Source organism: Pongo abelii, chromosome 18 (genome assembly GCF_028885655.2).
Source record: "Pongo abelii isolate AG06213 chromosome 18, NHGRI_mPonAbe1-v2.0_pri, whole genome shotgun sequence".
Taxonomy (NCBI): Eukaryota; Metazoa; Chordata; class Mammalia; order Primates; family Hominidae; genus Pongo; species Pongo abelii.
Window position 1 is genome coordinate 88,641,411 of NC_072003.2, and position 19,720 is coordinate 88,661,130.

Here is a 19,720-nt window from a genome sequence, read left to right on the forward strand (position 1 = left end):
AAAATGCAGTTTTGCTCTCAAAGCCTTCACCTGAGTGGATAAAGCCAACCCACATCACCCAGGACGATCTCCTTTATTTAAAATCAAGTGACTGCAGGGGCTGGCACCATCCCCCCACGGCTCTCGCTGAAACACCTGAGGAGCGTGTGCTTGAACCCTGGTCTGCTCCCCAACCACCACCACACACAACCAGCATTTTAATAATATTCTTTGTGCCTTCTCGCCCTGCATAATTTGTTTTTTTCAAGGTTAAAAAGGGGCAGAAGGAAAGTACAGGCGCTCTGGACAGACCCAAGGAGTGGCTCCCCCATGGCATCGGCCCTCGGGTGCCCACACTTGCGTTGGGTGGGTGACGGGCTGTGCTTCCTTCCCTCAGGCCCTGGACTATGAGAGCTGTGAACACTACGAACTCGAAGTGTCAGTGCAGAATGAGGCCCCACTGCAGGCGGCCGCCCTCAGGGCTGAGCGGGGCCAGGCCAAGGTCCGTGTGCATGTGCAGGACACCAACGAGCCCCCCGTGTTCCAGGAGAACCCACTTCGGACCAGCCTAGCAGAGGGAGCACCCCCAGGCACTCTGGTGGCCACCTTCTCTGCCCGGGACCCTGACACAGAGCAGCTGCAGAGGCTCAGGTGGGGCTCCTGAGGCCCTGGGAGAGGCAGAGGAGGCTAACGGCCCCATTCCTGCTTCGGGTGCCCCTGACCCCTGGGCTCTGAGGGTCAGAGGGTGTAGGGGCCATTTGCTGGTGTGGGTTCCTGAAGGTCTGGAGGGTCTCGAGTCCCGAGCATGCCCGTGTGTGCATGTTGGGGTGACCTCACCCCCTAGGGCAGGCCCAACTCCAGCCTGTGCACACCAGTCTGTCCCTGCCAGCCGTGTCCATCCCAGGAGGCCCTTGCTCCCAAGGGACTGGTCATTCACATCTCATTTTACCCCAAGCCTGGCCCTGTGTATCCCTGTCTGTGTCCACAGGGCCCGGGAAGGGCCAGCACCAACTGAGGCTTAACTAGGTTGCCACACAATTATCTCAGGGCCCTGGACAGCTCGCCTGCCCTCCCTGAGCTTCAGTTTCCTCACAGAAGGTGCTGGTGACTGCAGCTCCCATCATATTCACATGGGTTGTGTGTACATGTGTATGTGCATATGTGTGTGCACATGTGTGGTACATGGCGTGTGGTGTATAGGTGTGTGGTGGTGGTGTGTGCAAGGTGTGGGGGAGTGTCTATGTGTATATATGTGCATGTGTGTGTGCTGTGGTGTGTGCATGCATGTAGCATGTAAGGCAGTGTGTGTGCGTGTGTATATGTTGTGTGCATGTATACATGCATGTGGTATGTATGTGTGTGCCTGTGTGTGTGTGCAGTGCGTGTCATGCACCCATACCTGACCACACCTGTGGGGCCCTGGAGTAAACTCAGATCCCACTCTTCCCCGTCCCCTGCATCAGCTACTCCAAGGACTACGACCCAGAAGACTGGCTGCAAGTGGACGCAGCCACTGGCCGGATCCAGACCCAGCGCGTGCTCAGCCCGGCGTCCCCCTTCCTCAAGGGCGGCTGGTACAGAGCCATCGTCCTGGCCCAGGATGACGGTGAGCGGCGCCGCGGGCTTGGGGGCTCCCTGACCTGGCCTTGTCCCGGCTGAGCACCCCTGCCAGTGTTGGAGGGCTCTGCCCATGTCACCCTGGGGCTCAGAGCTGCGCACCCCCTCTGAGCCGACTGGTGGGGTGGGCTGGGGTGTTGGGGTGGGGTCACTAAGCCGCAGCCTCCTCGCCTGCAGCCTCCCAGCCCCGCACCGCCACCGGCACCCTGTCCATCGAGATCCTGGAGGTGAACGACCATGCACCCATGCTGGTCCCGCCGCCGCCAGGCAGCCTGTGCAGCGAGCCGCACCAGGGCCCAGGCCTCCTCCTGGGCGCCACGGATGAGGACCTGCCCCCCCATGGGGCCCCCTTCCACTTCCAGCTGAGCCCCAGGCTCCCAGAGCTCGGCCGGAACTGGAGCCTCAGCCAGGTCAATGGTGCGCTCCCCCCACCGCCGCGCTCCCCTCACCGCCGCGCTCCCACCATCCCAACGCTCCCCCCACCCCCACACTCCGGCCTCCGACCGGGGGCAGGAGGGCGAGGGGCGTGCAACCCCGTGGTCCTGCAACAGGGTCCCCTCCCGCCCCCCCCCGCCCCCGACCGCTGCATCCTCGCGCAGGGCAGGGTTACTCATTGTGCCCAGAGGACGATGGGGGTGGGGGGGACCCAGGCCCAGGATCTCGGGATCCCCACCCTGTCTCGGCGCGAGGAGGGCAGGCGAAGTGGGGGCGGCCTCGGGAGGCCCTCGCTCACCACGGGCGCCCTCCGCAGTGAGCCACGCGCGCCTGCGGCCGCGACACCAGGTCCCCGAAGGCCTGCACCGCCTCAGCCTGCTGCTCCGGGACTCCGGGCAGCCGCCCCAGCAGCGCGAGCAGCCGCTGAACGTGACCGTGTGCCGCTGCAGCCAGGACGGCGTCTGTCTGCCGGGGGCCGCTGCGCTGCTGGCGGGGGGCACAGGCCTCAGCCTGGGCGCACTGGTCATCGTGCTGGCCAGCGCCCTTCTGCTGCTGGGTGAGTGAGAGCTCCACCTCTACCTGGACCCTCAGACCCTCGGACTCTCCTCCCCAGGCCGTCCCCCTGCTAACCAGCCACGCCCCTTCCTCCCCAGTTCCGCCTCTTTCTCCCTAACCCCGCCCCCTCATTACCAGCCACGCCCCTTCCTCCCCAGTTCCACCTCCTCCCCACCCCCACCCCCTCATTACCAGCCACTCCCCTTCCTCCCCAGTTCCACCTCCTCCCCACCCCCACCCCCTCATTACCAGCCACGCCCCTTCCTCCCCAGTTCCACCTTTCTCCCTAACCCCGCCCCCTCATTACCAGCCACGCCCCTTCCTCCCCAGTTCCACCTCCTCCCCACCCCCACCCCCTCATTACCAGCCACGCCCCTTCCTCCCCAGTTCCACCTTTCTCCCTAACCCCGCCCCCTCATTACCAGCCACGCCCCTTCCCAGTTCCACCTCCTCCCCACCCCCACCCCCTCATTACCAGCCACGCCCCTTCCACCCAACCCCGCCCCTCCCCCCAACCCCGCCCCTCATTACCAGCCACGCCCCTTCCTCCCCAGTTCCACCTCCTCCCCAACACCACCCCCTCATTGCCAGCCACGCCCCTTCCTCCCCAGTTCCACCTCCTCCCAACCCCCACCCCCTCATTACCAGCCACGCCCCTTCCTCCCCAGTTCCACCTCTTTCTCCCTAACCCCGCCCCCTCATTACCAGCCACGCCCCTTCCTCCCCAGTTCCACCTCCTCCCCACCCCCACCCCCTCATTACCAGCCACGCCTCTTCCACCCAACCCCGCCCCTCCCCCAACCCCGCCCCTCATTACTAGCCACGCCCCTTCCTCCCCAGTTCCACCTCCTCCCCAACACCACCCCCTCATTGTCAGCCACGCCCCTTCCTCCCCAGTTCCACCTCCTCCCCACCCCACCGCCACATTACCAGCCACGCCCCTTCCACCCAACCCCGCCCCCTCCTCCCCAACCCCGCCCCCTCATTACCAGCCACGCCCCTTCCTCCCCAGTTCCACCTCCTCCCCAACACCACCCCCTCATTGCCAGCCACGCCCCGTCCTCCACAACCCCGCCCCCTCCTCCCTAACCTCGCCCCTTCCCAACCCCGGCTCCTCCATGCCAGACACGCCCTTTCCCCAAGCTCCGCCCCCTCAACCCCACCCCTGCTTACCAGCCTTGCCCCGCCCCGCCCCCTCCTCCCACCTCCTTTGCAGCCCGGTCCCCTGAAGTCGCGCCCTGTGCCTGGCCCCAGCTTGCGTCCCCTCATTCCCCTCCCCAGTGCTAGTCCTGCTCGTGGCACTCCGGGCGCGGTTCCGGAAGCAGTCGCGGGGCAAGGGGCTGCTGCACGGCCCCCAGGACGACCTTCGAGACAATGTCCTCAACTACGATGAGCAGGGAGGCGGGGAGGAGGACCAGGTGAGGGGGCAGGTGTGGGTGGGGAGGGGTCCCCAAGGAACCCAGGACGCGGGCCTTCTTACAACAAGCTGGCCAGGAGCCTGTACCTGAGACCTCCACCAGGGCCACCCGAGGGATGCCTGGCTCTGTTCCACCTCCTCGCCCACAGGACGCCTACGACATCAGCCAGCTGCGTCACCCAACAGTGCTGAGCCTGCCTCTGGGGCCGCCGCCACTTCGCAGAGATGCCCCGCAGGGCCGCCTGCACCCTCAGCCACCCCGAGCGCTGCCCACCAGCCCCCTGGACATCGCCGACTTCATCAATGATGTAGGTGCTCCTGGGGACACCCCAGTACACACAGGCACGCACAGGTGCACACCCACCTGCACATGCATGCAAGAACTGGCGCCTGCATGTACTTACGGGCCGTCTGAGGGCACCGCAGAGGAAGATGGTGTGCGGGCGGGAGTGTGGAAGCCCCACTGCCACGGTCCGAGCTGGGCCCTCAGCCTCCACCCACGACGCGGGTCTTTGCACAGATGGAGTGGCGGCAGCCACAGACCCATCCACTGCCCTGTGTCCACCATGGAGGTGGGGGGGAGCCCCGGGACCATCCCCTGGGCTTCGGAGGCTCTCAGCAGAATCAGGGCCTCCATAGGAGCCCTTCTGGACACGGCGTTAATGATTCCCTGTCATCCACAGGGTGAATGAGAACACGGGGAATCTAGGGTGTGGGGCGCACAGGGAACCTTTATCTGTGCCTGGCTGCACCTGTAGCACCTGGCTCGAAGAAAGCCCCCAGCAAAGGTGTACACCCCCGGTTAGGAGCGTGTGTCCCCACGAGCTGAGAGAACGGACATGCAGACAGCCTCTGAAAGGCAGGCGGGCCGTCCTGTGGATGGGGGTGTCCAGGAGGCTCAGGTTCTGCCTTGGTTCTGCCACTGGGGCGAGGAGACCAGGGTGATGGGGAGCAACCCCTTCCCACCTTGCTGGGGCAGGGCAGAGCCCCAGGGGACGGGCTGGCCGCTGGCCTAATCCTGAGGAAGGGGGCAGTCCATGGCACCCTCTTCACCACCCTGCTGCTATGCCCTCAGGACACTTTGCCTCCCCTCAGACCTCGCCCCAGACGTGGGCAGCTTCCCCTTCCTGAGCCCATGCCTTGAGCTGACTTTGCCCTGGGCTGTGGCCACGGCAGTGGGGCACCCACTGGCCCCTCCATGTGTCCTGAGCTCTCCGGGCCTCTTTACAGGGCTTGGAGGCTGCAGATAGTGATCCCAGTGTGCCGCCTTACGACACAGCCCTCATCTATGACTACGAGGGTGATGGTTCAGTGGCGGGGACGCTGAGCTCCATCCTGTCCAGCCAGGGCGATGAGGACCAGGACTACGACTACCTCAGGGACTGGGGGCCCCGCTTCACCCGGCTGGCAGACATGTATGGGCACCCGTGAGGGTTGCAGCGAGGGGCCAGATGGGACCACCGGGCCAGGGAGGGTCTTTCTCCCGGGGCACTGCTACCCAGACACAGAGGCCGGACAGCCTGACCCTGGAGCGCAACTGGACACGCCACTCCCCGGCCGCATGGCAGTCATGGCCCCTGCAGAGGCAGCCTGAGGTCACCAGGCCCGACCCCCCCAGGCCTGGGGCAGCCTCCTTCCTGTAGGCGAGGGCCCAAGTTTGGGGGCAGAACCTGAATGTGGATGGGGCAGCCAGGAAGAGGCCCCTTCCTGCCAGGGTGGGAAGAGTTTCTCTCCATCGGCCCCATGGGGGTCACCTCCCTAGTCCCACCTTTGCCTCCTACCAGTGGACCTCATCTTTGTATGAAAGACAGCAACCTCCTGGGTAAATCTGAATGAAAAACGTGCTAGTCTCTCTCATGCAGGACGGGCGCCCAGTGCCACACTGACCATGAGGGGGATGGGGCCAGGGAGGCCTGGCCTGGCAGGGACCTGAGGGCCAGGCCCCCATACCACCCTGCTTGGCTGGGGCAGGGGGCGGCCGGGGCTGCCACTACCTGGACAGGGGCTATAGAGCAGCTGTTGACACCCTGGCTCCTCGCTAGTGAGCCCAGAGGTGGGGAGCAGGCACAGGTGAGGCCCCTCTAGGCCCCAGGTGTGGCCTGAGGGAAGAACCAGGGAGGATGCCAAGTTCCACAGAAGCCTTTATCCTCCACACCTACTGGGTGTGGCCAGGGGGGGAGACCCAGGGCCTCCTAGTGCTTGGGGCCTGGCTGGGGACACCTTCATGCTGTCCCCACAGCTCCACCTGCACTGAGACACGGGCTTCTGAGAGGAAAATGTTTGCCCTGGACCAGATGTCTGGGGTACTCAGCCATGCCCCAGGCCTTCACCTTGGTCCCATCCTGGCTCCCAGGGCCACCAGGCAGGACTAGTGCTGCTCCGGGGTGTGGCCGGCCCAACAGGAGTCAGAGGGCGGCAGCAGAGGCAGGTGGTCCTGGCGGGGGCAGCCCCGCAGGAGTGGGGAGCGGTACAGGTGGTCGGCGTCCTGCAGTGACTGGGGCAGCCCCCGGCTTCGGCTCTCAGGCAGCAGCAGGACACACAGCAGGGTAAGGACAGCAAGGGAGGCGAAGACGACTTGTTGCAGGAAGAAGCCCCGCTGGCCGTGCAGGGTGTCCAGGGGGCTGGCTGCCTGGCCCAGGAACCCGGCCCCCAGCACCAGGCCCAGCCCGGCCCCCCTGTGAGAGAGAGTGGGTTGGGGGCAGCTGGTGGGGCAACAGATTGGGGGACACACGTGTGACTCCAGAGTGAGCGGGAGGAAGGCCCGGCCTCCGCACAGCCTAAGGTTTGTTGGTTGAGGATAATTTGAAAAATTGTTTTGGAAAAACCTCCTTCCCGTCCTGGAGCACTTTTTGCTCTGTTCGTTTCAAGACTGGAAAGTGGCCGGGCGCAGTGGCTCATGCCTGTAATCCCAGCACTTTGGGAGGCCGAGGCACGCGGATCATGAGGTCAGGAGATCGAGACCATCCTGGCTATCATGATGAAACCCTGTCTTTACTAAAAATACAAAAATTAGCTGTGCGTGGTGGTGCATGCCTGTAATCCCAGCTACTCAGGAGGCTGAGGCAGGAGAATCGCTTGAACCAGAGAGTTGGAGGCTGCAGTGAGCTGAGATCGTACCACTGCACTCCAGCCTGGTGACAGAGCGAGACTCCATCTCAAAAAAAAAACAGATTGGAAAGTGATGGTTTCCCCTGGAATTCTGCCATTCCTGGAGGCTTCCTCATCTCTGCCCCACCCCGCACCCCTGGCGTCAGGCCTGCATGGCCTTCCCTCCCCTTCCCAGTTCCTGAGCCGTCTGCCCAGAGCCTTCTGTGAGCAGTGGCCCCCACCATCTAGGAGCAGCGCAGCGCTTTACCCCGAGTCTTTACTGGATGGAGGAATCACAGGCAGGAACCTGGGTGGGGTATGGGGACAGGGCCTCCTGTCCACCTGGCCCCTCCTCCCCATGAGAGGCCCTGGACCCTGCTGCGTGGCCGGGCAACCCTGAAGCTCACCTGATCACGGTGGGGAAGACCTCGGCCGCAAAGAGGCTGCTGAGTGCAGACACAGCCCGGGAGGCCAGGAGCCCCAGGACAGAGAGGAACAGCACAGTCCAGCCTGGCAGATCTGGGGACAAAGAACAGGGGTTCCCAGGCTCTCCCCCCAGGCCTTCCACTCTGGCCACTCAGGGCCCTTCCCCAGAGAACCACACCACTGTCTGGGGACCCACTTCCCAAGCCTCCTTCTCCAGCCCCCCTGAGAAACCTGGCGGGGGAACCTGTCCTCTGCAGCCTCATTCCAGCCTGGTTTGGATTCTAAGGATATTAGAATCCTGACCCTGAGCCGCAGCCACCCCAACCACCTCCACTCGGGCCCACGCTCAGCTACTGCTCTGCTGTCCACTGTCTTTGCAATTTCGAGAACCGTCCTAAAATCTCGAATACTTTGGAAGCAAGGCCTGCATTTCATTTTGCACCCAGCTCCACACACCACGTGGCCGGCCGTGAGTATATGGGCCCTCCCACACCAGCCCACGGCCGGCCTCCGCCACCTGGAACTCTGGGCAGAGCTTTTACCCAGCCCAGCCTCTCGACCACTCATGCCCCTGCTGCACTGTGGCCGGGGCAGGTGTCTTAGGCTCAGACAGTTTCCTTACTTTAGGCCAGTCACAAAAGATCCTTTTGGGCCTTCCACAAGGATCAGAGGAAAACAAACAGCAGCTGGCCTTGAGCTGCCACCCCAGGCTGCTCCCGTGGGCACTATGGCCCCCTGGTGGGGCAGACCCTCAGCCCAAACACAATGGCTCCTGTATGGCCTGCGGGGCCCCAAGCTCACACTGGGCCCCAGCGAGGAGCAGCAGGGATGCCAGGCCTGTGGCCATGGTGCCCAGCAGCAGGACGAGGCGGCGTCCACAGCGATCTGCCGTCAGGAGTAGGAAGACCAAGGCTGCCGCCTCCAGGCCGGCCTCCAGAAAGTAGGGCAGGTAGAAGGCCGGCACCTGAGGTGCCAGGCTGCGGCGGAAGTTAGCTCTGATGCCTCCACCAACCAGCCTGGGAGAGAGGGCAAATCTATGGGCCCAGCCAGAGCCAGGGACTCTGGGGACCATATGCCCACCGCTGGGGGATGGTGCAGGACCCCAGCCCTTCCTCAACTCACGAGCTGAAGCCCAAGATAAGCCCGTTTCTCCAGGTGACTCGGGTGCGCAGGAGCCCCAGGAGGCTGTGGTACCGGGGCTGGGGGCTCCCTGCAGACAGCATGGCCAGCTCTGTAGCCGCAGACACGTGAGGGGAGGGGGGTGAGGAGCTGTGCCTCTCCGAAGCCCTCCTCCAGTACCTGAATCTCTGTCCTCCCTGGCAGGCGCCTGACCTGTAGCCAGGGAGTTCTCCTCCAAGGAACTGTCCTCGGGGTCCACGCCGCTGGCTTCTGCAAAGCGCCACAGGACCTTCCTGGCTTGAGCTACCTGACCTGTGGCCAGCAGCCAGCAGGGGGACTCGGGGAACAGGGCCGGGAACCTGCAGGGTTGGTGAGGATGCCCACGGCTCCTTCCACCTCCTCCTGGAAGGAGAGGCAAAGGCCAGGGTCCCCACCCCACCCCCAGGCTCAGGGGCAGGACGTCACTGTGGTTCTCTGTGACCCTGTAACCCAGCCGTTTACCTGGCATGGGATACGTCGGTGCAGAGCGAAACTACATAGCCCCCACGAGGGCTGTTGGCCCAGCTCCCACCACACTTACCCCCAAAAGAGCAGCAAGAGTCCACTCATCAGGGCACCCAGCCCCTGCAGAAGACGCCAGTCCTGCACAAGCGCAGCCAGGCCGGGCAGCAGCAGGGTGCCCGCCACCGAGAAAAGGCCAGCCCCCACGGAGAAGACCAGGCGGTGAGGGGGGTCACACAACTCCAGGCCTGGGCAGACACAGACAGACTGAAGTGGAGGTCTCGGGGAGGACTGGAACAGTTCCATTGGGAACTGCGGGGACCTACTGGTGACCTGCCCAGGAGCAGCATGCCCGAGGGACTCACTGCTCGCTGTCCCTGCAGCTCGGGGCCCTCGGCAAGGGAGCCTCAGAGGCCTGCGGGCCATCCACTGCCCCTCCCCCAGTGACAGCAGCCTCCATGGTACTCACGAGCCAGGTACAGGGCGAGGAGGGCCCCTGCCAATGTCCCCCCATGGAGTAGGCGCAGGACCAGCAGGGTAGGGAAGCTGGCAGCCAGGGCCTCACTGGCCCCCAGGCCTGTGGTCAGCACCAGGGAGGCCACAAAAACTGCCCGGCGTCCAAACCTGTTGGGCAGCGGGGGACATGCTTGGACAGGGTCAGGATGACCCAGGGTCCAACCTTCATCCTGGCAGCACCAGGTCTAGCTGAACCCTGAGAGCGCGCGGAGGGGAGGGCTGCTGGGCAGCAGGAAAAGGGAAGGGGCCTCACCGGTCACAGCCTGCTCCCAGGACGACACAGCCCAGCAGCCAGCCCAGGAGGTGGCTCGCCTGCTCCAGCGGGACCTTCCAGCCGTCTCCACACACAAGGTTCCACTATGGGGAACAGCAGCCACGTGGAAGCCAGCTCAGGACCCTCCCCTGGGGACAGGTGCAGGGAGTCCCAGAATGGCTACTGGAAGGGGCCCTCCATGTCCTGCTCAATCCCTCCGTGGAGAGAAGGCGAAACGGAGGCATGAGAGGGCAAGGGGCTTGGTCCAGGTCACACAGCAGCCTCTCTGGTCTCTGGCAGCCCCTGCACAGGGGTCGGGGGGATCTGCCCACCCTAAGTTTTCTGCTTGTCCCTAGATAGGGCCTTCCCCACCTCCACACACCATTGCTCTTCCCCCACAGCCAGCTCTTGTCGGGCCTGTTTCCACCTCCTATTCCAAGGCACCCCAGGGACACTCACGGCCTTGGTGGCGTCATAGATACAGCCCCCACCCCAGCCGGCCAAGGGTCATAGCCATGACACAGGCCTAAGAAATGAGCCCCAGCACCTGCGCTGGTACCCACGCCCTCCCTGCCCTGCCCATTTCAAGAGGGACTCGGGCAGCGGCTGGAGAGCTGTGCTCAGCGGCATTTCCCGGTGAGGCCCTTGACCCTTGACCTCAGCTCTGCGCCTCCCCCCACCCCTTCCAGTTCCTGGGTCTTCTTGCCAAACTTAATCTATTGCTGGGGGCCATGCTATGCCCGAGATTTTACTTTCAAACCTGACGTTTTGTGAAAGCTGATGGGGCATTCCTGGATCCAGGCACCAAACAGGAGGGCAGGTTGGAGGTGGGAGGGAGCAGGGTGGAGAGAGAAGCCCGGCGGGTTCCAGGGCTCCAGGCAGCCCTTGCGAAGATGTGGCAACCCCGTCCCAGTTTCCACAATGGGGCCAATCCTTCCAGGGTGGGGGGTGGGGGCCGCGGGGCAAAGGCTGCCTCAGGGGTGGCCAGGTCTCAGTCCCAGCGTGGAAAGGGATGAAAGGGGCCTGGAGGTCCCTGCCGCCCGCCTCCCCATCTCTTCTCACCGGACCGTCAAGGTTTCCCTTCAGGCAATGCGGTCTCTGGCCCAGCCTCTGCGCGCCTCACTGATGGGAAGCCCACCTTCCCCAATCTGTGCTGACCACGTCAGTCCCTCCAAGCAGAGACTCTGCCTTGGAAAGCCAGCCCAAAGCCACGTCTGCTCAAGACGCTGGTGGTCAAGAAGCAAATTCCAGACCCTGCTCCCCCACCGGCGCGGGCCGCCCTCGCCTTCAGCTCCAATCCTCCGGCGCCCCAGGCCGCCCCGCGCCTGGCAGCTCCCAGGCCCAGATTCAGCCCCCGCCCGGCCCCTGGGAGCAGCCTCTCCGCGGGCCTGGCTGGTGCGCGTCCGTCTGCCGCACCGTCGGGCCGGCGGCCGCCCCGGAGCAGGAAGCCCAGGAGGACGGCCGGGGGACCCGGGTCAGAGGCGCCAGGTAGGATGGAGAAAGGACACCCAGGGCCTCGGCGGTTTGGGAGCAGGGAGGGCTGCGGGGCAGCAGGGACGGGGGCGCACCTGGGTGACCGGGCTTTGCAGGAGGCCGGCGCTGGGCAGCGCGTAGAGCCAGCCGCGTGTGCAGGGCCGGGTGCCGTTGCTCGCGGGCGCGGGGCGCGGGCCGGGGCGGGTGCGGGGCGCGGGACCTGGGTAGCGCAGGAGCAGGCAGGGACTCGGGGCGCGCGTGGGCCCCAGGCGCGGGATGGCGGCGTCCAGCAGCGCCGGTCCGCGCAGGGCGCGCAGCGGTGGGGGCAACAGCGTGGGGTCCGGTCGGCAGTGGTGCGCGGGCTGCGCGGTAAGCAGCGCCTCGGAGCTCAGGGCCAGCCCCAGCACTATGCAGGGTACCCACGAGGCGGCGGCCAGCAGGCGCCGGGCCCGGCCAAAGCCGCCCGCAGCTCTCAGCACCCGCGCCTCCTGCTCCATCGGCCGCCGGCTGCGCTCGGGACGGGGCGGGGCCTGGACCAGGGAGGGCTCCTGGGGCGGGGCTTGGGGGGCGGGGCTTGGGGGGGGCGGGGCGGGGCATTAAGGGGCGGGGACTGAGTCCTGTGGAGGCGGGGTGTGGGGGCGGGGTTGCATGGGGGCGGGGCCTAATGCGTGAATGGGCGGGGCCTGAGTGGGGCGGGGCCCGATATGGGGCATAGGGCGGGGAGGTTAAGGGGCGGGGAGGTTGAGAGGCGGGGCTTGCGGCCGAACGGCGAGAGGGCGGGGCCCCGTGAGGGCGGCACGTGGGGGCCGGGGGCGTGGCAGGGGCGTGGCCGGGAGCGCTCAGGTGCGTGCGGGGCGCAGGTGCACGCAGGTTGCCCGCGGGCGCGCGGGGTCCGGCGGGCGTCCCGGGGTGGTCCCCGCGTAGGGCCGGGGGCGTCCGCGCGGGCGGGCGAGGTCGGGGAGGGCAGCCGCCCGCCCTCCTCCGCGCTGGGAGCTTTCGGCTGGTTCTGCGGGAGGAGCTCCCGGGTGACCCGCGGGTTCTGAAACCGCCGCTCGGGAGCTCGGGGCCTGCGCGGCGTCTACGGGGCGAGCGAGGGAGAACTGACGCCTTTCGCCCGGATCCTTCTCCCCTTCCGAGAACCAGGTAGGTCGCGTTTATTTTCAAGTCCGATTGTTTTCGCGGTAACATTTGTGAGAAACATCACGGTGGATCCTGTGGGTCGCTGAGTTTTCTGACTCCCGGTTTGTCTTACTTTGCTTTGTCAGTGGGCTCTGCGCTCGCGTTAACAATTCGAATTGGCACGTTTCTGCGTTTAAGAACGCTGCTCGCTTCCTCACACTTAGATTGAGGTGGAACTCACGTCACATAAACCGGGCCGCAGGGCTGAGCTCAGTGGGGCCCCCCCACAGTGTTGCGGGACCAGCACCTTCCCGGGCTCCGGAACAGCTTCGACCCGAGCAGAGCCCGGCCCGTCGGCAGCCGCTCTCTGCGCCCCTCCCGGGCCCTGCAGCCCCCGCCCTGCTCCGCGGACCAGCCTGTTGTGACCTCCGTTCAGTGGAGCCCTACGTGCTGTGGCTTTTGTGTTCCGGCGTCTTTCGCTTAGAATCGCGTCTTCAAGGTTCGTCCGCGGTGGAGCGGGGATCACGCCCGCGTTCCTTGGCAGGAGTGAAGAATATTCCGTGGATGGAGCCCACACGTTTCTCTCTTCCTCTGTTGATGGACAGCGGGTTGTTTCCACTTTTTGCCTTTTGTGTCCAGTGACGCGATGAACATTTTCGTACAAGTATTTGGGTGCCTGTTTCCATTTATCTTTGGTGTATACCTAGGCGTGAATAGCTGGGCCTTAGGGTGTGAACTGTTTGTGAAACCGCAGAACGGTTTTCCGCAGCGGTGGCTCGATTTCACCACCAGCAATACAGGAGGGTGCCCGTTCCCCGACATCCTTGCCAACACCCATGTTCCCTTTGGTTTCGGTTATTTTATTGTGGTAAAACACAACAACATGTATCATCTTAACCATTTTAAGTGTGCAGTTCAGTGGTATCAAATACATTCACAGTATGGTGCAGCCGTCACCCCCGTCCAGCTCCTTAACTCTGTTCACCTTGTAAAACAGAAACTCGATGCCCGTTACATAATAACTCCCCATAGCCCCTCCCCCTCGCCCCGGGGAACCAGCATTCTATGTTCTGTCTGTGATTTTGACTACACTGAGTATCTCTCAGAAGTGGAATCACACAGCAGTTTTCTTTTTGTGAACGGTTTATTTCACTTGGCATAATGTCCTCAAGATTCATTCATATCCTTCCATATGTTAGAATTTCCTTCCTTTTAAAGGCAGAATAATACTCCATTGTATGGATATGTCACATTTGGTTTACCCATTCATCTGTTTCTGTAAACTAGGTTGCTTCCGCCTTTTGGCAATTGTGAATAATGCTGTTATGAACATGAAATATAAATATCTCCTTGACACCCTGCTTTGAATTATTTTCAATGTATATACCTAGAAATGGAATTGCTGAATCAGAGGGTAGTTCTATTTTTAACTTTTTCAGGAATCACCAGACTGTTTCTACAGTGGCTGCACCATTGTACATTTCCAGCAGCAAGGTACCGATTTCTCCCATCCTCACCTACATTGTTATTTTCTGTTTTTTTGATAGTAGTCATCCTAATAATAGATATGGGATGGTATTTCATTGTAGTTTTCATTTGCTTTTTCCTAATGATTAGTGATATTGAACATGTTTTCATGTTCTTATTGGTCATTTGTATATCTTCTTTGGAGAAATATCTGTCCAAGTCCTTTACCCATTTTTGAATTGGGCTGTTCCTTTTTGTTGTTGTTGTTGTTATTGAGTGTTAGCAGTTCTCTCTTTGTTCTAGATATTAATCCATTATTATATATATATGATTTCCAAATATTTTCTCCCATTCTGCGAGTAGCTCTTTTACTGTGTTAATATTGTCTTTTGATGCACAAAACTTTTTCATTTTTATGAAGGTCAATCTGTTTTTCCTTTTCTGGCATGTGCCTTGGGTGTCATATCCAGGAAATCATTGCCAGGTCTGGTGTCATGAAGCTTTTGCCCTATGTTTTCTTCTAAGAGTGTTATAAATTAAGGTCTTACATTAAGGTATTTGATCCATTTTTAGGTAATTTTTGTATCTGGTGTTAGGTAAGAGTACAGCTGCATTCTTTTGCATGAAGATATTTCATTTCCCCAGCACCATTTGTTGAAAAACCACTGTCCTTTCTTCATCGACTGGTCTCAACACCCTTGTCAAAAATCGTTCGACCATATTTAGGAGTGTTCATTGCTGGGCTCTCTATTCTATTCCATTGGTCTAGATGGCTGTCTTCATGCCAGTACTACACTGTTTTGATTACTGAAGATTTTTTTTTTTTTTTTTTTTTGAGATGGAGTTTCGCTCTTGTTGCCTAGGCTGGAGTGCAGTGGCGCAATCTTGGCTCACCGCAACCTCTGCCTCCCAGGTTCAAGCATTTCTCCTGCCTCAGCCTCCCAAGTAGCTGGGATTACAGGCATGCGCCACCATGCCCGGATAAATTTTGTGTTTTTAGTAGAGACCGAGTTTCTCCATATTGGCCAGGCTGGTCTCAAACTCCCAAACTCAGGTGATCCACCTGCCTCGGCCTCCCAAAGTGCTGGGATTACAGGCGTGAGCCACCGCACCCAACCCAATTACTGAAGATTTTAAGTGAGTTTTTTTTTCTTCCTTTTTTTTTTTTTTTCTCTTGGAGACAGATTCTCGCTCTGTCACCCAGGCTGGAGTAAAGCGGTGTGATCCTGGGTCACTGCAACCTCTGCCTCCCGGGTTCAAGAGATTCTCCTGCCTCAGCCTCCCGAGTATCTGTGACTACAGGCACGCGCCACCAAGCCCAGCTAATTTTTTGTATTTTAGTAGAGACGAGGTTTCACTGTGTTGCCCAAGCTGGTCTCAAACTCCTGAGCTCAGACAATCCACCCACCTCGGCTTCCCAAAGTGCTAGGATTACAGGAGTGAGCCCCCGCACCCAACCCAATTACTGAAGATTTTAAGTGAGTTTTTTTCTTTTCTTCTTCTTTTTTTTTTTTTTCTTGGAGACAGATTCTCGCTCTGTCACCCAGGCTGGAGTATAGCGGCGTGATCCTGGGTCACTGCAACCTCTGCCTCCCGGGTTCAAGCGATTCTCCTGCCTCAGCCTCCCGAGTATCTGGGACTACAGGCACATGCCACCAAGCCCAGTTAATTTTTTGTATTTTGGTAGAGATGAGGTTTCACTGTGTTGACCAAGCTGGTCTCAAACTCCTGAGCTCAGACAATCCACCTGCCTCAGCCTCCCAAAGTGCTAGGATTACAGGCGTGGACCAGTGTGCCCGGCCTGAAGTAAGTTTGAAATCAGGAACTGTGAGTCCTCCAGCTTTGTCCCAAGTAGCTGGGACTACAGGTGCCCACCACCACGCCCAGCTAATTTTTTTGTATTTTTAGTAGAGACGGGGTTTCACCATGTTAGCCAGGATGGTCTCGATCTCCTGACCTTGTGATCCGCCTGTTTTGGCCTCCCAAAGTGCTGGGATTACAGGCGTGAGCCACTGCGCCTGGCCCATATTAATTTTTAAATGAATTTTTCTGTAAAAACAATGTCACTGGGACTTTGATACGAATTCCCTATCAAAATGTTTTGATAGAAGAATTAATAGTGTTTTGAATTAATCAAAATTGATTGCATTGAATCTGTAGATTTATATGGGCAGTGTTGACATTTTTAACAATATTAATTCTTCTAATCCATGAACATGGGATGTGTTTTCATTTGTTTATGCTTTCTTTAATTTTTTGTATATTTTTATTGCACAATTCTTTTACCTCCTTGGTTAAGTTAGTTATTAAGTATTTTATTTTATTTTATTTATTTTTTTTTTTTTGAGATGGAGTCTCGCTCGGTCACCCAGGCTGGAGTGCAGTGGCATGATCTTGGCTCACTGCAACCTCTGCCTCCCGGGTTCAAGCAATTCTCCTGCCTCAGCCTCCCAACTAGCTGAGATTACAGGTGCCTGCCACCATACCTGGCTAATTTTTTTGTATTCGTAGTAGAGATGGGGTTTCACCATGTTGGCCAGGCTGGTTTTGAACTCCTGACCTCAAGTGACCTGCCCACCTCGGCCTTCCAAAGTGCTGGGATTACAGGCGTGAGCCATCACACCTGGCCAAGATGCTATTGTGAGCAGAATTATTTTTGTAAATACTTTTTAGATTGTTAATTGATAGTACATAGAAATGCACTGGTTTTGCATTTTGACATTGTATCCTGCTACTTTGCTGAATTCATTTATTAGTTCGAACACATTTTGTCTGTGTGTGTAATCTTCAAGGATTTTCTGTATATAAGATCATATCCTCTGCGAACAGATTATTTTACTTCTTGCTTTCCAATTTGGGTGGCTTTTATTGTATTTTCTTCCCGAATTGCTCTGGCCAGAACTTCCAGTACTATGTTGAATCCAAGTGGTGAAAGCCAGCAACCTTGCCTCATTTCTCATCTTAAAGGAAAAGTTCATTCTTTCACCATTCTGTAAGACAGTTGCTTTGGGTTTTTCATGTATGACTTTTTTTTTTTTTTTCTGAGACGGAGTCTTGCTCTGTCGCCCAGGCTGGAGTGCAGTGGCGCGATCTTGGCTCACTGCAATCTCAGCCTGCCAGGTTCAAACGATTCTTCTGCCTCAGCCTCCTGAGTAGCTGGGACTACAAGCGCCCACCACCATGCTCAGCTAATCTTTTGTATTTTTAGTAGAGACGGGGTTTCACCATGTTAGCCAGGACGGTCTCAATCTCCTGACCTCACGATCTGCCCGCCTCGACCTCCCAAAGTGTTGGGATTATAGGCATGAGCCACCGCGTCCAGCCTATTTTGTTGGTTATTACGTTAATGTTCGTAAGGGATATTAGTCTCTAGTTTTCTTATGATATCTCTGACAGGCTTTGGTGTCAGAGTAATGCAAGCTTCATAGAAAGAGTTAAGAAGTATTTCCTCCTCTTAAGTGTTTTGGAAGTGTTTGAGAATTTTTAACATTAAATCATCTTTAAACATGTGGTAGAATTCACTAGTGAAGCCATCAGGTCTAGAGCTTTTCTTTTTTTTTTTTTTCTTTTCTTTTTTTTTTTTGTGAGATGCAGTCTCACTCTGTCTCCCAGGCTGGAGTGCAGTGGCGTGATCTCAGCTCACTTCAACCTCTGCCTCCCGGGTTCAAGCAGTTCTCCTGCCTCAGCTTCCCGAGTAGCTGGGACTATAGATGTGTGCCACCATGCCCAGCTAATTTTTTTGTACTTTTAGTAGAGATGGGGTTTCACCATATTGGCCAGGCTGGTTTCGAACTCCTGACCTTAGGTAATCCGCCTTCCCCAGCCTCTCACAGTGCTGGGATCACAGGTGTGAGCACGGCGCCGGTCAGGGTTTTTCTTTATCAGAATTTTGACTAGTGATTCTATCTCCATACTACTTACAGGTCCACTCAGATTTCTAGCTTCTTCCTGATTTAGTCTTGGTATTTTAGTGTGTCTGGGAATGTGTTCATTTCAGTTGGGTTATACAATTGGTGTACGACTTTTTTCATAACACTCTCTTACAGTCTTTTTATTTCTGTAGAATCAGTGGTAATGTCCCCACTTGGATTTCTGCTATTGGTAATTTGAGTGTTCTCTTTTTTCTTAGTCCATTTAGCAAAAAGTTCGTCAATTTTGTTGATCTTTTCAAAAAATCAACTTTTGGTTTCATCCTTTTTTTCATTTCTGTTATTTTTGTTCTAATCTTTATTATTTTCTTATTTCTACTAGCTTTGGGTTTTGGTTGTTCGTTTCTGGTTCTTTAAGTTGATTTGAGGTATTTCTGTTTTTGCTTTTTTTGTTTTGTATTGAGATGGAGTCTCGCTGTCACCCAGGCTGGAGTGCAGTGGCGCGATCTCGACTCACTGTAACCTCCGCCTCCCGGGTTCACGCCATTCTCCTGCCTCAGCCTGCCCAGTAGCTGGGACTACAGGCGCCCGCCACCATGCCAGGCTAATTTTTTGTATTTTGTAGTAGAGACGGGGTTTCACTGTGTTAGCCAGGATGGTCTCAATCTCCTGACCTCGTGATCTGCCCTCCTTAGCTTCCCAAAGTGCTGGGATTACAGGCGTGAGCCACCGCACCCGGCCAATAATCTCTTTAATTTGTGTGTCATTAAACATGGGTAAATACAGCTGTCAGCAGCCTCCCCGTGGCTGCTCTGGGTGCTCTGCCTGTTGATTGGACTTGCTCTGCAAGGAGCAGCCACTCTTTGTGCATGGCTGCTCAGTAAAGCCGCATCTTCCACCGCTGGCTCACCCTCGCATACTTTCCAGGGTGAAGTCAAGGACCCTCCTGGGCCAAGCTGCAGTTTTGGGGCTCACCTGCCCTACATCACCTTGACGGCCAAAAAGGGATGAAGAGAAGACAGTGAGAGGCAGAGAGGCGGTGATTGGCAGGGCAGCAAATGACTCAAGGTGGCAGGTCAGTGAGAGACAGTGACCAGCGCCATGGCCATCAAAGCTGCAAACGTCGCGGCTGGGACAGTGGAACGCTGTGACACTGCAGACCTGTGACACTAGCCACAGGCTCTTTCAAGGGCCATCATCTTTCCTGACAGGTGGCGGAGCCGAGTGGCCACAGCACCACCTCGTGTGAGACCCACTGCTCTGGTCGGCTGGTTCATGACACCCACTGCTCTGGTCGGCTGGTTCATGACACCCACTGCTCTGGTCGGCTGGTTCATGACACCCACTGCTCTGGTCGGCTGGTTCATGACACCCACTGCTCTGGTCGGCTGGTTGCAGAACCACACGCCGCTCCCCTCCTAATGGCTGAACCCCTGCAAACCAGGGAGACCTGGGGGCAACCGGGCAGTGCCATTTTGGCCTCCGTGGACAGGTAAGTGTCCCTGCTGTGTGTTCTGCCAATATTGGGTGAGCCAATATCGCCCACGCCCTTCCTTATTTGCCACTCTGAGATCCCCTTCCCTGCCTCACCCGTCTTCCACACCCATTAGAGCAAACAAAGTGTAGCCAGGTAGAGAGGTCCCAATTTTGTAAATAAATTGGATCCAGCTCTCTTGTTTAGGTTGCTTTGCTTATGTGATGTGTGTTATGTCTAGCATGCTATCAAATTGGCTGATAAATAAAAGGGCACCCATAAACTAAACAAATGAACGAAAGAAATAAGACCACACACCCAAAGAAGATCAAGTCCCATGGCCACATGCCACGGAAATGACCGAAAGTGACCTTACATGGTTCTGGAAACTCCAGAAACTCCAGAAACTTCTA

At 58.3% G+C, this 19,720-nt stretch overlaps 3 protein-coding genes across 14 annotated transcripts in view; 2 read left to right on the top strand and 1 right to left on the bottom strand.

The window, feature by feature from the left end:
• The window catches only part of CDH15 (cadherin 15), a 23,377-nt gene extending 17,493 nt beyond the window's left edge, over positions 1-5,884 (top strand). The window contains exons 8-14 of the mRNA XM_024233783.2: positions 377-630; positions 1,443-1,585; positions 1,774-2,013; positions 2,348-2,587; positions 3,868-4,004; positions 4,153-4,311; positions 5,234-5,884. Of these exons, the coding sequence (XP_024089551.2) occupies positions 377-630; positions 1,443-1,585; positions 1,774-2,013; positions 2,348-2,587; positions 3,868-4,004; positions 4,153-4,311; positions 5,234-5,434 (1,374 nt within the window). The 3' untranslated portion in view covers positions 5,435-5,884. The remainder of the gene's footprint in view (positions 1-376; positions 631-1,442; positions 1,586-1,773; positions 2,014-2,347; positions 2,588-3,867; positions 4,005-4,152; positions 4,312-5,233) is intronic.
• SLC22A31 (solute carrier family 22 member 31) lies at positions 5,775-12,143 on the bottom strand. 7 transcript variants are annotated; one of them, XM_054534341.2, is made up of 9 exons: positions 11,474-12,143; positions 9,906-10,009; positions 9,606-9,760; positions 9,216-9,384; positions 8,849-8,994; positions 8,639-8,747; positions 8,318-8,532; positions 7,498-7,609; positions 6,100-6,705 (listed from the first exon to the last, which is right to left on the bottom strand). In XM_054534341.2, exons 1-9 carry the CDS (start codon positions 11,873-11,875, stop codon positions 6,372-6,374), a joined length of 1,746 nt encoding a protein of 581 aa, XP_054390316.1. In that variant the 5' UTR covers positions 11,876-12,143; the 3' UTR covers positions 6,100-6,371. The 7 variants fall into 7 exon arrangements, with proteins under 7 accessions (XP_054390318.1, XP_054390316.1, XP_054390319.1 ...); XM_054534346.2 differs by lacking the exon at positions 11,474-12,143 and adding an exon at positions 10,288-11,229 and having other exon boundaries at positions 6,104-6,678; XM_054534342.2 differs by having other exon boundaries at positions 6,112-6,678; positions 11,474-11,928.
• The window catches only part of ZNF778 (zinc finger protein 778), a 67,251-nt gene continuing 57,953 nt past the window's right edge, over positions 10,423-19,720 (top strand). Inside the window, exons 1-2 of one of the 6 annotated variants that reach the window (XM_054534333.2) lie at positions 10,437-10,541; positions 19,045-19,325. The gene's annotated coding sequence lies outside the window, so the exon portion shown is untranslated. Of the gene's footprint in view, positions 10,542-12,215; positions 12,522-19,044; positions 19,326-19,720 lie in introns of those variants that run through there. The other 5 variants (XM_054534339.1, XM_054534332.2, XM_054534331.2 and 2 more) reach the window with 5 other exon arrangements.

Excerpts from the sequence above, each read along its gene's own strand:
- SLC22A31 (XM_054534341.2), bottom strand. The coding sequence starts at position 11,875 with ATGGAGCAGGAGGCGCGGGTGCTGAGAGCTGCGGGCGGCTTTGGCCGG. Across the intron at positions 9,385-9,605 it reads CCTCGCCCTGTACCTGGCTC|GCCTGGAGTTGTGTGACCCC; the intron begins GTGAGTACCATG and ends GTGTCTGCCCAG. Across the intron at positions 8,533-8,638 it reads CTTATCTTGGGCTTCAGCTC|GCTGGTTGGTGGAGGCATCA; the intron begins GTGAGTTGAGGA and ends CCTCTCTCCCAG.